Source organism: Ruditapes philippinarum, unplaced genomic scaffold (assembly GCF_026571515.1).
Source record: "Ruditapes philippinarum isolate M1 unplaced genomic scaffold, ASM2657151v2 ctg7448_1_1_1_1, whole genome shotgun sequence".
Classification (NCBI taxonomy): domain Eukaryota; kingdom Metazoa; phylum Mollusca; class Bivalvia; order Venerida; family Veneridae; genus Ruditapes; species Ruditapes philippinarum.
This window is the reverse complement of record NW_026867368.1, coordinates 41,725-55,786: the sequence shown is the minus strand read 5'-3', so window position 1 is coordinate 55,786 and position 14,062 is coordinate 41,725. Positions and strand designations below refer to the sequence as shown.

At 33.7% G+C, this 14,062-nt stretch overlaps 2 protein-coding genes across 2 annotated transcripts in view; both read left to right on the top strand.

The window, feature by feature from the left end:
• Positions 1-238: 238 nt before the first annotated feature.
• Positions 239-7,159, top strand: LOC132735832 (heat shock 70 kDa protein 12B-like). The gene is made up of 5 exons (XM_060722840.1): positions 239-593; positions 1,225-1,530; positions 1,749-1,970; positions 2,288-2,444; positions 5,112-7,159. The coding sequence occupies exons 1-5, from the start codon at positions 591-593 to the stop codon at positions 6,161-6,163; spliced, it is 1,740 nt and encodes a 579-aa protein (XP_060578823.1). The 5' UTR covers positions 239-590; the 3' UTR covers positions 6,164-7,159.
• A 5,387-nt stretch (positions 7,160-12,546) lies between these two features.
• Positions 12,547-14,062, top strand: part of LOC132735831 (heat shock 70 kDa protein 12A-like) — a 40,283-nt gene continuing 38,767 nt past the window's right edge. The window contains exon 1 of the mRNA XM_060722837.1: positions 12,547-12,640. Within this exon, the coding sequence (XP_060578820.1) occupies positions 12,638-12,640 (3 nt within the window). The 5' untranslated portion in view covers positions 12,547-12,637. The remainder of the gene's footprint in view (positions 12,641-14,062) is intronic.

Sequence of the window (14,062 nt, the reverse complement as noted above, 5' to 3'; positions counted from 1 at the left end):
CCGTTATTTTTTATTCATGCCGTAGTTCGTCCAAAGCCAACACTTTTTTTGTTTTTTGTTCGCCAATTGCAGTAAGAATAGTTCTCGATGTTGGAGCTAACGGAGTTCTGGCTATTGCTGACTTTGTTACACAAAGTCGATCGGCTGACTTCTTATACGCTCTGACTTGATGCTTCCCACAACAGTGTTTTTCATTGCAAACTGATCGTACGTCGTCTGTATTCGCTACGCTGCTTAGGTAGCTTATATTTACCCATGATTAGAAAGACATGAATTTTGTAAACTTGATATGTAAACTTTATATCACAAGGTTAAATTAAAGTAGCAAAGAATTTTGTTTGATATATTTTCTTATATTTAATCAGTTTGCTATTTATTTAAATCGGCAAATGTTATCATCTACAAATGCTACTGATATGTGTGACCTTTAAAATCATAATGTAAAACGTACTGGCGGTGCACCAATAATTGATAAAGAAAAAAACGTTTGAACACGTAAATTTATGGAATTCGAATATGATATTTACCTTCCAGGTTGATTTAAAGTGACTTTGAGAAGAGAAACTGCAAATATAAAAGGGCCATTTGTCATGGTATGTATTTTCTATTGTACAAACTATATTATAATAATATTGTTTGATAAATGCTTTAACGTATCAGTTACTATTTACTGATATACATGGTAGTTATAATAACACGTAAATATTGAAACCTTTTTTTAAAGGGGACTAAATCGGCATATCTTGTTTACAATTTCTACCCGAGTCTACATCTAATGCTATGTTTGATGACATCAAGGTTTTTTATTTTCTTGTATGAATTATCGTTTCATTTTCTGTTTCTTCGTGATTGGTTTAAACATTTTTATATAAGCTAGTTTGCATAACAAGTTTTTGCAACTTTTATTAATCACGCTCGAGTCTGTTTCCTGGAACCAACCAGTATTGGTGTCATATGAAGAAACATGTGGTCGTTAACCGATAAGGGATCGAACCCACCATGATCCCAGGTTTGAGAGGCAGATACCTTATTCACTAGGCCATCGCTCCCTTTCTTCGGGATCATTTACACTTCTCGGAGATTCTTTCCTATTTAGGCTGTTTAATGATTTCTACATCTAATTTAGCTTTTTACGGCATACGGTATCTTAATAATAATACATATTTCAACACAGTATAATACCGTTTAAAATCTGCTATTACCATTTCCCATTGTTTTCTTTAGGCTACAAGGGGCTTGCTCGTCGGGGCGATAGACTTCGGCACAACATATTCTGGCTGGGCTTTCTCCTTCCTGAATGATTTTCACTTGGATCCTACTAAAGCGTCTGTCAAGCAATGGTACTCTAGTGGAATTCTAGTTACAGAAAAAGCACCAACGTGTTTGTTGATAAAGTCAGATGGAAAGACTCTTGAAGAGTTTGGATATGATGCTGAAAACAAATACAGGGAGCTTGCAGACAATGAAATGCACGAGGAGTATTATTACTTCAGAAGATTTAAAATGGCTCTAAATAAAAAGCTTGGTGAGGTAGGTACTTGTAACTGTTGATTGACTGTTCTAATGTGACTCTATCTTTTGTGTATCATGATCAGAATCTCGATTTACAAATGTCAGGAAAAGGAATGGACATCATTTGTTTATCTTCTTAAAATAATGTACATAGATAACAAATATACATGCACTTATGAACATATGGTTTAAGAATTATTGATTGGTATTTTAAAAAGAATGACTTTAAACTTCAGAAACTGGACCGCGGCATGACAATAGAAGATGAGATGGGAAAGTCGATGATTGCGTTAAACGTGTTTGCCATTGCAATCGAATATCTAGTAGGAGATATGATGAAGAGTGTAAATGATACACTTAAAACTCCTTTAAAAAAAGATGATGTTCATTGGGTGCTTACTGTTCCGGCAATATGGACAGATGCTGCAAAACAATTTATGAGAGAGGCTGCGGTGCAGGTTATTTTCGTCTTCTCTTTTTCATGTAGACGTTTTAAATGCTACCTTCATCTGTATTTCAAACATTAAAAATTTGTAAACGTGCGTGTGTGCGTTGTCATTTGACAATTAGATTTCAAAGAATGTAAATCACTATGTTTTTTGCTATTGTGGGAAATTGGAATAGAAATATGTATACATGTACTAGACACCGTACTATTTGCTTTTATAAACCTATGGTAATGTAAGTGTTTATTCTCTAAAAACATATGTTCGTCAATTACGTTTAAAAGTAAAATGTTGATATATGCTTATTTTGTTTTTGTTTTTATTTCAAGGCTGACCTTTTAACGAACAAATTGACGATTGCACTGGCGCCAGAAGTAGCATCGATATTTTGCCGCCATCTATCGGTGGATACAGCTATTTCTGGTGGAAATATTTCAATAGCGAAGATGCCTGTCGGTACTAGATACATGGTTCTCGATGCAGGAGGTATGAAACTTTTTCTTTTATTTGAACGAAATACCAAATCACACATGTCTCTATATCGGACTGTGATTTGTTTATCCTAGGTTTTCATTTAGTCAAATATCTCGGTATTCTTATTCGTTTTACTATCGACAGATTTATAGTTTTGTCAAAGTGTTTTTTAATAGATGGGGGACTGGGATAAAACTATATAGTATCGTTAGTATGTTTGTTTCCGGGGATAGTCTGTCTACCTTTTTATTTCCTTTTAATCGGGACAAATGAAATCACTATGCTGGAAGCTTAAAAGAGGAATTTGTTCTTGCAATTTAGCTTAATTTGATGCAAAAGTTGACTCTTCAAAACAAAATCTTCTGCAGGCATTACATATATAATGGTCAAAGATGCTGATGGCGTTTTTATCTTTTAATATTGATATATCCAGGTAAAAGGATTTTCCTGTTTATGATTCATAGGATCTTCCGTAATCCGTAATTAGATTGGGGCATATTTTCTACATATTGGTAGCTAAATATTTATGCTACAATTCTCTTTCAGAAATACTCAATTAAAACGTGTATATATGTTATCACAATAACGGTTCTAGATTGTTTGGTGTTTGACCGTGCTTTTGGCATCCCTTAAAGGGAGACACAGGCAAAATTTTCATTTCTTTGTTTTGAATTTTTTATTAATTATTCTGTTAATGCCCTGAAAATGAATACATTAGACAGTCAAAGGAACCAATTGTTTCTCCATATAAAGAATAAAATGGTGGTTTTCTATCTTGACCCGCGTGGGTCAGGTTAGAGTCACCTAGGATTTCATAATATTAGTCGTCAAAGTGAACTCTGGAAACGTTAAAAACATGTCAAATGAATGTCTTAGACTTGTTTCAATCATACAATATCCACAATACCTGTTATTGTAACTTCAAGGGTTTGTTCAAGTCACATGACTTGTTTTAAAAAATATTCGGTGATTCTATTGGCGTCTAAATTTTGTTCAACATAAATAGATATATTTACGCGTTAAACCTAAAATATATAGAGTTTAAACAGAAATTCATCTTGAAACTTTAAGAAATGTCATTCTAGTGTGATTTGAGTACATAAGATCAGTTTAATATTTTTTGTTATTTGTTTGCCTGAGTATCCCTTTAACCCATTAAAACAAATATTTGCAAATGTCATAAATGATTAAATGTCATGACATTAATAGTAACTATCAATGAAATATAGAAGAGCCGAATAGACTTTTCCAATTTTCAAATTCATTTGTACTGTAGGTAGACGTAACTCGAAATAAAAATGCGCTCCATACATTGATTGTAAATTCTTATATATCAAAGGAAGCCTTAATACTTTCTATAGAAGAACATTACGGTCATCCATAAACATTGGTTTCACATGTACCATCGCTACACTTACTACATAGTTATATTCCAATTCCTCTGTATAATAACACTTTGATAAGACTATGAATCAGCCGATGTACAATGTATGTTGCTTTGACTTTGACTACTGGCATTTGCAACTATAAATTAGAATCTATACCTTTAAAATGTATAATTATACAACTTGAGTTTAAGATTTTAGTGAAGTGCCTTTGTTCAGCATTACAATTCGGCGATTGATTGAGAGTTGCAGTATGCCCCAAGCGTAAAATCAGCCCGTTGCCTTGTTTTCCCGTAATATGAATCAATTCGGTGCCATTAAAAATTTACAGGGTTGTCAAAATATACGTATTACAAATTCATTAGGCTACCGGACAAAACATTTTACTAAAACCATTATATTATCGCGGAATGATTTTTTCTTTAATTGATCATTGAATACCCGAAAATTCATGGATAATAATTACTTTTTTGGCAATTTTATGCTAGTGTTTGCTAGTACTTCACTGACATGTGAAATTTGTTTTTCGATTCCAACTCATAAAAAAGACCGTTAACAAACCTTATAAAGTTTTATAGGATTTCCTTAAACATTGCAATGTTCCGTGCAAGTAGAATATTCATAGACTTTAAGATGTAAATGTGTTTATTTTATATATTTTCTTACCTTGTCAAGCTAAATATCAATTTTATCTAAATCAACCGGTGTCAATAAATCCAAATCAGTTCAGGAACGGGAAAATATTCCAAATCAGCCCGGAACGATTACGCACCGTGTATATATGATTATGCATACTTTTGAAAAAGACTTTGCTCACTCTTGTCGGTCTTTACATTAACAATCGTTGTACATGTACATGAAATTCCACTTTCTTCGACAAAATGATAAAATTCCTTTTCTTCTTATTACATCATACTTTTATGATGATTTCCAAAGTTCTTAACATGAGGTATGCTACCTATAACTCCGGTCAAACCGGTAGGGGACTTAAACACTTGTGACATTACTACAATGATGATTAATTTAAATGTGACCTTGAGATCATTTATGATCTTGACCGTCACGAGATTGAAATAATATTACGTTCATGAAAACATGTTTTCTTGGAATACTCTTTAATACATTATTATTCCTCTGATGAACTTGACTTTAAAATGATAAAAGGCCGAGCGTGCCCATCAGACACTGGCTATATTGTTGTATTGTTTAAGAAGCTTACTCAATTAAAAAATACTTTGTTTAATCAAACTGTTTCTGTTTAAAATTTGTGTGTATGTATTGATGTTTTTTGCAGGTGGAACAGTTGATATAACGGTACACGAGATTGTTAATGAAAACAGCGTAAAAGAGATCCAATCAGCAAGTGGTGGTGGGTGGGGAGGTATACTAGTTGACATGGTTTTTGAAAACCTGCTTATTGATCTAGCTGGACCCGAGGTTTATAAAACCTTTAAACGTGATGAGACAGACGACTGGCTTGATATTTGGTGCGATTTTGAAGTAAAAAAGCGATCAGTTGGACCGGAAAATAACGCTCGGGTTAATATGAGATTTCCTCTTTCGTTCAGCAAAACCTTTGAAGAAATCACTAAAGGAAATCTAATGGATGCCATTAAAGCTTCAAAGTATGCAAAGGATATTGAGTTTTGCGGAGACAAGATAAAAATTTCCGCAAGTCTCTTTAAAAGTCTTTTTGAACATTCCATCGGAAAAACTATCAACCATGTCACAAGTCTACTTCGAGATGCAAATGTAAGAAAGATAAAAACAATTTTGATGGTAGGAGGATATTCTGAGTCTCCTATGCTGCAACATGCAATTAAACAAGCGTTTACAGGACAAGATGTTGTTATACCAATTGGTGCATCTTCTATTATTCTTAGAGGAGCTTTAGTGTACGGACATAGTCCGGTATCCATACGGGAAAGAGTCTTGAAGTACACATACGGTGTTGATTCACATAAATCATTCAAAGAAGGGACTGATCCAGAACATTTGAAGGTTATAGGTGCAAATGGTGCACGATGTAGAGTTTTCAGTAAACATGTTGAAAAAGGACAAATCGTCAAATGTAATGAACCGCAAGTTGAAAAGTCTTACAAGACAAGAAACAAATTTCAAAGTGCAGTAGATTTTGACATTTTCGCCACAGAACAATGTAACCCAAGATATACGACTGAATGTACGCTTATTGGAAAATTGGAAATTGATCTTCCGGAACCAGAGGAGCAGCCTGGAAGAAGGATCAAAGTGTCTATGACGTTTAGTGGAACAGAGATTATCGTGAAAGCAGTCGATGAGAAAACAGGCAAAAACTGGAGCGTTTTCATCAACTTCCTTGGATAAATTTTAATGCGTATCTGCCAATAGTTATATGTACAGTGTACTTAGTTTTTTTCTGCGTAATGACTAGTTTTATTTTAAAGATATTATGAAGTAGTAAATGAAAATCGTTTTAAAAAAATCTTGATAAAGTTAGACCGGGAGAAAACTTTTGACTCATTTATGGGGAATGGTCAAATGCACAAATTTGTAAAAAGAATTCTTCGCAATTAAATATAATAAGGCTTCATAAGTTAAAACATATAGTTTATATATAACTAATACATGTATGTTGCTTATTTGTTAGAAATAGTTGTTATTGCGCACATACAAATCAAAATGTGCTAAATAACTATACTAATATAAGGGCGGATACGGGTGTGCATACGAATTTAAAGAGAGTGCGTAATCACCTTAAAATTATAATAAATAATAATAGAGACTATAGTGAGCAATTTCACTAAACATAAAGGATAAGTGAAAATGATGTGCTATAAGATGGGTTATAAACCACATATAGAAAAGTTCACTTGAAACGGAAAAAAAACAGATAAAATTTGGCCAGGGAAGCATTCTCAAATATAAACACCCAAAATGTTGTATGAGAAAGATATATTTATCATTTGTATTGTTTTAAAACATGCAGATTTGAATAAGTAAAGCGCAGAAAACCTGAACAGAATTTAGTGTGTCAAATCTCAGTAGAGCTGCGGAACGGTATTCTGAGGGTCCCGGGTTCGACTCTTTGTCAGGCCTCACATTTTTTCTCATCCTATGTTACATGCAAGTTTAAACTTTCAGTAACTTTGTGAGATCCGGGTGATGTCACAGACATTCAATTAATTCTTGAATTGACATATTGACTTTCTCCCATGCTTCTGGTCAAATCAAACGCACGCGAACTTATTTGGCGGCAAATTACAAAATATCAATAACAATCATATAACATTATTTCCTCGTTAAACTCCATATACCAGGTTTTGATAAAGTAGCCATTCTCGATAATTGCTACACAGCTTCATAATTGTTTATTGAATAAACACTCGTGTATTATTTATTCAGAGATTGTTTCCCAATATTTATGTTATGATTAATTTAATACGTATTGACTATAATAAATTAATAAATCACAGCGATATGAAGATTTTGTGTTATGTTGTATCAACTGTTTGTTGTTTAAACATGATGGCAGCTCGTTGGCACTTTCCGTCACAAGTAGCTAAAATATGGATATCTAGTCTATACGGAACACGTCGGCTCTTTCTCGTATGGTCTCGTAAGTAGAAACGCGAATACACAAGGCAATATACGTTCTTCATACAACTTCTGCAAACTTACTACTTCGTCTAAGCGATTTTAACGGCGGTTACCCCATTAAAGGTAGCTAAATCTTATTTTAAACCAGCTTCCTTCTATTGTTATATACGGCACTTATAGTTTGGCAAATGTCTTAGGTATATAGACTATGAAAATGTTATGTTTTAAATGTGTTAAATGTGCATATTTTTTTGACGAAACACAAAAGTCACATTCAAAACGATAATCATGTTGTCTTTCTCACATATGATCAAAAAAGTTAACATATTTCTGCTAATAAAATGTAATTCTGGTTGAAGTATAATGTCGTAGCAGCCGTATGCGCTAATTCATTTCTAGAACAAACTATTTTGGTTCGTTTACTTACTGTTTTATTCGTTTTGGCAATAGCGTTGCACAGATTCGTCGTTACTTTTACGCTATTTGCACATTCGACCATTACTGGATATGCACGGTGTGGTATTTTAACCCACCAGGATTAAATATAAAGGCATTTAAACTATGGCCCGGCCACACTTAGATTTCAACCACGGATTTTAAGTTATAATTGATTTTCATAGAATCAAATCAGATTGTATAATCAGTTCAATTGAATACAAACGCTTTTCTTGCATATCAGACAGGATTTTGAAAATCTACCGTTTACACCGGTGCTAGAAAACTCTGTCTTACACCCCGCATGTAAGACAAGTCGCTTGCTTTAAATAACATCATTGACGCGCGCCTTTTATGAATGAATCGCGTTCTTAGGATGACGTCATGTTTCCGTTATGTTCAATGAAGTTGTATGTTCATACGCTACTATAAAGAAAAAGTGCGTAATGAGAATATCAGTTTTCATGATTTCAATTCCGAAAATAATTGACATGTAATATGCAAGAAAAAGAATCAAACACCGGCTGTTGGTACAAACGGGAATATCTAGCTCTCGGGTAACTGTTTAGCGGAAACTCGACAGAGCCTCGTTACCGCTGTAAACAGTTACCCTCGAGCTAGATATTCCGGTCTGTACCGGCAGTCGGTGTAAGATTCTTATATTCTTTAGCTTTTGACGTTTACTCTTCTTCAGAAAAAAATGACGTTATAAAATAACAAATGACGCAACCTTCGTTTAACTATACGCTAAACAGAACGTGGCGTTAACACGGGACTAAAAACTTTGTAAAATATCATGAAAATAAATACAGCAATTTACAATTAACTACATATAGAATATGGATCTGCACATGTGATACAAAAACTCTCATAATTAATAATGATAAAAAGCCCTTGATATGAGAAAAAAACATACTAAATGTATATGTATATTTTTATATAGGCTGATCAGTAGCAGGTGGCTTTTGAATGTCAGTGGTACACTGTATTGGTGATGCATTGTAAGCCGTTGGAGGTGATAATGGCAAATTAATAGCAGGTAGTACAGGTAGTTTTTAATTACTGTCTGACAAGCAATCTGATATACCAGTACATGAAGGTGGTATGAGTGTATCAACAGAAAAATGCACCTCTGAGATGTGTTTTAACCAGAATCAATTAATGTTGATGCAAAGAGTTCGCATGAACAAAGTTTTAGTGTCGAAAGAATACGAAACTCGTCTAATGGAAACAAACCAGAATTACTAAACCCTCTCCCGGCAATATCAGTAACTGTTGTTTTTGCTTTCATCCATTCATCTAAGACATATTTTTTTATTTGTAACAAAATGACCAATTTTTCAAACTGAAAGTCCGTGGCTGCTTGCTTCCAATGCTTCAAATCGCAAGTTTGTAGAAGTTGCGAGGCACATTTTAATAAAAACTAGAAATGTGTCCATAGGACACGGATGCCCCACACGCCACTGTTCTGTCAATCTTATGACTCTAGATCAAATATTTTTACAAGTTGAAAACTAAAAATCAACATAGGGCCATAATTCTGTTAAATTTGGTCGCAGCAAAAATTCCTCCCTTTACTACCATCTACACATTAAGGTTGTAAATCCCTGGAAGTTTAAGCAAAATCTGCCATCCGGTTTAAGAGGAGTTGCGTTCACAAAATTTCTACATAGTATATTGTGAAATAATCAACAAAGGGCCATAATTATGTTAAATTTGGTTGCAGCGAAAATTCCTTCCTTAACTACCATCTACACATTAAAGTTGTTCATCCCTGGAAGTTTAAGCAAAATCTGCCATCCGGTTTAAGAGGAGTTGCAGTCACAAGATTTCGGGACGTACGGACGGACAGACGTACGGACGGACAAGTGCAACGCTATATGCTCCCACTTTGTGGGGGCATAAAAACACAATAGCATGTGCATAAATCACTGACAGGAAGTTTCAAAGGCGTATAATTCCCATCATAGGTTTCTTAACTCGAAACTTAACAGCTGACATGAAAGTGTCTTTATTCCACGTATAAAACAACTCAGAGTTCATTTTTTCCCTAAAACAGTTTTAAGGAAACTTTCAAAAGGGTTTTGATGAAACCTTAATTTGACCCGGAAAAATCACCCGAGGAAGATACTATTCAGTTGCATGTTAGCATCTGACGACCCAAACAAATAATTATTATGTGTCAAAACTAATTCATAGTCCATTTTTCATCGCCTCTTGCAATCAGGTAGTTTTGAGTAAAATTTTCAAATTATTCGCCAATTTGCAAGTATTGACTTTTTTATTTCAAATCTTCATCCTTGCCATACGTAATTACCTAATTATAATGCAAAATTGCAAACATAAAGCCCCGACTAACAAATTTATACCCGATTTTTCAAATGTCCCGGAGTTCTTGTGATACCTCAAAATATGTCCTGGAGTTCTTATGATAACTTTTGATAAATTTGTCAATACTTGGTGGCCAGTGTGTGTGTGTTGGGGGGGGGGGAATGTAGACAACTGCCGGACTGGAGTTGCCGTACCCAAAGATTTCCCAGTCTTAGTCTCGGGACGAGACTTCTCGAGGGGAAAGTAATGTAACGACGTTGGTACGAGAACGTCATAATGAACATGAACATGGTAATATGCAAATACTAAAATTGTTGAATTAACATAAGAGAATGTTTCTCGCATATAAGGACACAAACCACTCGCGGTGGTGAGATAGCTTTTCACCGACAGAGTTTGTGTGCCTTCAAAACGTTACATACGCCCTTTACAAATTGAAACACGTCTGAACCTTTGATGGAGTAATTACGGTCCTTTCCAAGTTGCTGTGGCGTGCTCTCTGCTATTTCGGGGTGTCGCTTAACAAATACATACAACCAATCTTTACCTTGTCTATATAGGTAAAGGGATTTTGTGACCATCATCATCCATTATTTTTTATTCATGCCGTGGTTCGTCCAAAGTCAACACTTTTTGTTTCCCAGCTGCAGTAAGAATAGTTCTCGATGTTGGAGCTAACGGAGTTCTGGCTATTGCTGACTTTGTCACACAAGGTCGATCGGCTGACTTCTTACGCTCTGACATGATGCTTCTCGAAGTGACATTGAACTCGACTGGACTGCCGCAACAGTGTTTGTCATGGCAAACTGATCGTACGTCGTCTGTATTCGCTACGCTGCTTAGGTAGCGTATATTTACCTATAATTAGAAAGACATGAATTTTGTAAACTTGATATGCAAGGTTCAATTAAAGAAGCAAATAATTTTGTTTCATATATTTTCTTATATTTAAACAGTTTGCTATTTATTTAAATCGGCAAATGTTATCATCTACAAATGCTATAGTCTGATTTTATTGACCTGTCAATTATGAATACATAATAGCACTCATTTAAATATTCGATCCTACTTTTTTAGATTAGAGTTATTTTTTCTTTATTTTTAAGTATATTATAATGAAAATGATCAAGCGCTTTCAGAATTTTCTACACAGATATGAAACAACTAAGAAACACTGAATTGTCACGTTTTGTATTGTATTTTACGGCACTGAAATGACATTTATTGATCTTAACCCAAATGAATTTTGAATATTATTAATTCTTTAACAATGTTATATAATAAAGTATAGTGTTAACAAAAAAGTGCAAACACCTATTAAAACAGAAAAAAACAACATTAACTTCAAAAATTTTGAAAATAGTTATGATTAAGAAAAAAATGCCTGGACATACGCTGTCTCGATCTTACAACACGTAGGACATTTAGAAATTATATACCCGTAGTTTACCCTATTGCGCTATAACGGTCAGTGTAACTTATGCATAGAAACCAGATGAATTTAATCATATCTTACTGCTTAAATCTCACGGAATTTACCGAACATTTAGCGAATATTAATATATTCTGTGCATTGACCGTATAATCAGTATGGAATTGACAGGTTAATAAAATCAAACAATACCTGATATTTGTTACCTTTAGAATCACAATGTAAAACGTATACTGTCCTAGGATAATAATTTGAGCCTTTGTTAACATAACAAAGACCAATAACAATGTGAAAAATTGGTTTGGCAGATCAATGCCACAACCTATAAAAATGAAAATAAAACTACAAGTTTTCATATGTCTTGTTAGCGAAGTAGGTAGAGCAACCGTGTCAGTAATATATTTTACCCGTACAGGCAGAAGTTCGACTACTGGTAAGACACTTTTTTACCTCAGAAAACAGTCAATTGTTCAGAAAACAAGTTTGACCCTTTTTTTTCATTTTCATACATAAATATGAGATCGACTATTTTATTACACTGCGATCAAAAAAAAATACAAAAAGAAAATAGAATAGAAATAAAAAAAAAGATATACTATAAAATACATATTATAAGAAGAAAACAAAAAGGAAAACGAAAAATAAATAAATAATAATGATAAAAAACAGAGCAATAAGAAAAAACTGTGGTTATAAAATGGCACTACGTGGAGTTCGAACCTATGAGTACAAAACACTAAAAGTGCCAATAACTTCGATCTCCCGACAGAGCCATAACGGTCATACACCAACTATACTGTAAGAATAATGCTATATAGTATATGTAAGTGTTTACTTTTACGATATCGGATAAAAATTCAGATATCCGGTTTTTGAACTTTCCCATGTACCGTTAAGACCAAATTATCATCCTAGTACTGGCTGTGCAAAGAAATAAACGTTGAACACGTAAATTTATGGAATTCGAATATGACATTTACCTTCCTGGTTGATTTAAAGTGACTTTGGGAAGAGAAACTGCAATTATAAGAGGGCCATTTGTCATGGTATGTATTTTCTATTTTACAATCTATATAATAAATCTTTTGTTTGATTAATTATAGAATGCCGGTAGGGACATGCCACTTTGCTTATTTGCCAACTACTGAATTGCTTATTTGCTAAATGCTGATTTGCCAAATTTCTTATTTGCTAATTGCTTATTTGCTTATAAACATAAATTCGTATGCTATTGTCAGGCGACACGTCCGATTCGCAAAGTTCTTGTTTGATATAACATAACAAGTCTTTGTAGACTTTATTTCAAGCTCATGAACCAATATCATGTTATTATGTTTATAAAGTTTTGTTAATTATAACTTGTGAAATTATGATCAATCCATCATTACCTAGAATATATGTAGAAAGACAGATGGATACTTTTTATTCAATTTCGAAAAAAATAAATTCAGTTTCAAAAACTAGTTTTTTAATTATCTTGAGTTTCAGTTTTAGCTCCACTATTCAGAGAATAGGGATGCTATTCTACCCACCAAGGCATTGGTTTTCTTGGTAACTTGTGTTTTCTGTCGTATCTCTTTCACTTTAGCTGCATGATTCATGCATCTTAATGCAACTTATGACACACAGACATAAGTGATCTCAAAATCTTACAGAGCTAAAAACGAAGCCTATTGCGTTATGGAGGGCGATCGTTGCCAAAATTCCAGACATGTAATGTGTTCCTTTTGAAAACTACTTTTGAAAATGCGAACATGTATGTCTAGCATTTTTGATTGTATTCGTGCACAGAAAATGATTTGCCTCTTAATCCAATCTTTTAATTGAAGGCAACCGCTTTTAAATAACAAGTTTACATGTAAATCTTAACAACTGAACTAACATGGAGAACTACAACAAATTTACAAGTTCGTATCTTCTATTGCATATAATACATAAGCATGTTTACACACTTGTAGATATCTATCTGTACCTGAAAAATACAAATGAAATGTAAAACTCGAATACAGAAATTATAATTTAATAAAACGTGTTTGCAGTCGTAGAACTACAACAGTACGTTTACACAGTAACATGTTTAAAATGACAAAAGTAGAAACGAGTTAAAACAAAGTTAAACGATTTTAAGTCATGCATGCCGCCCCGCCCCTCTCTGAGTATTTATTAAGGAAATGTACGGACAGATATAATAACCGTCGCCTCTCTCCTATTTCTCAATAAAGTGAAGGAAAACACGGCGTCCATTCTAACTTTGTTTTTTTATTTCTATAAAAAGTCAAATATTTTTGGTATCAAATGAAAAATTACTCCATACGCTTTCTATGAGTGCCTCGGAAATAAAAATGAATTAAATAGATGTATTGAAATTTTTGTTTCAAAATTTATCATTTTTTCCTCTAAAAATAACACTCTCGAATTGGTAAGAAAAACACGGCGTTCCCTCCAAACCTTTTTCTTATTTCGTAATC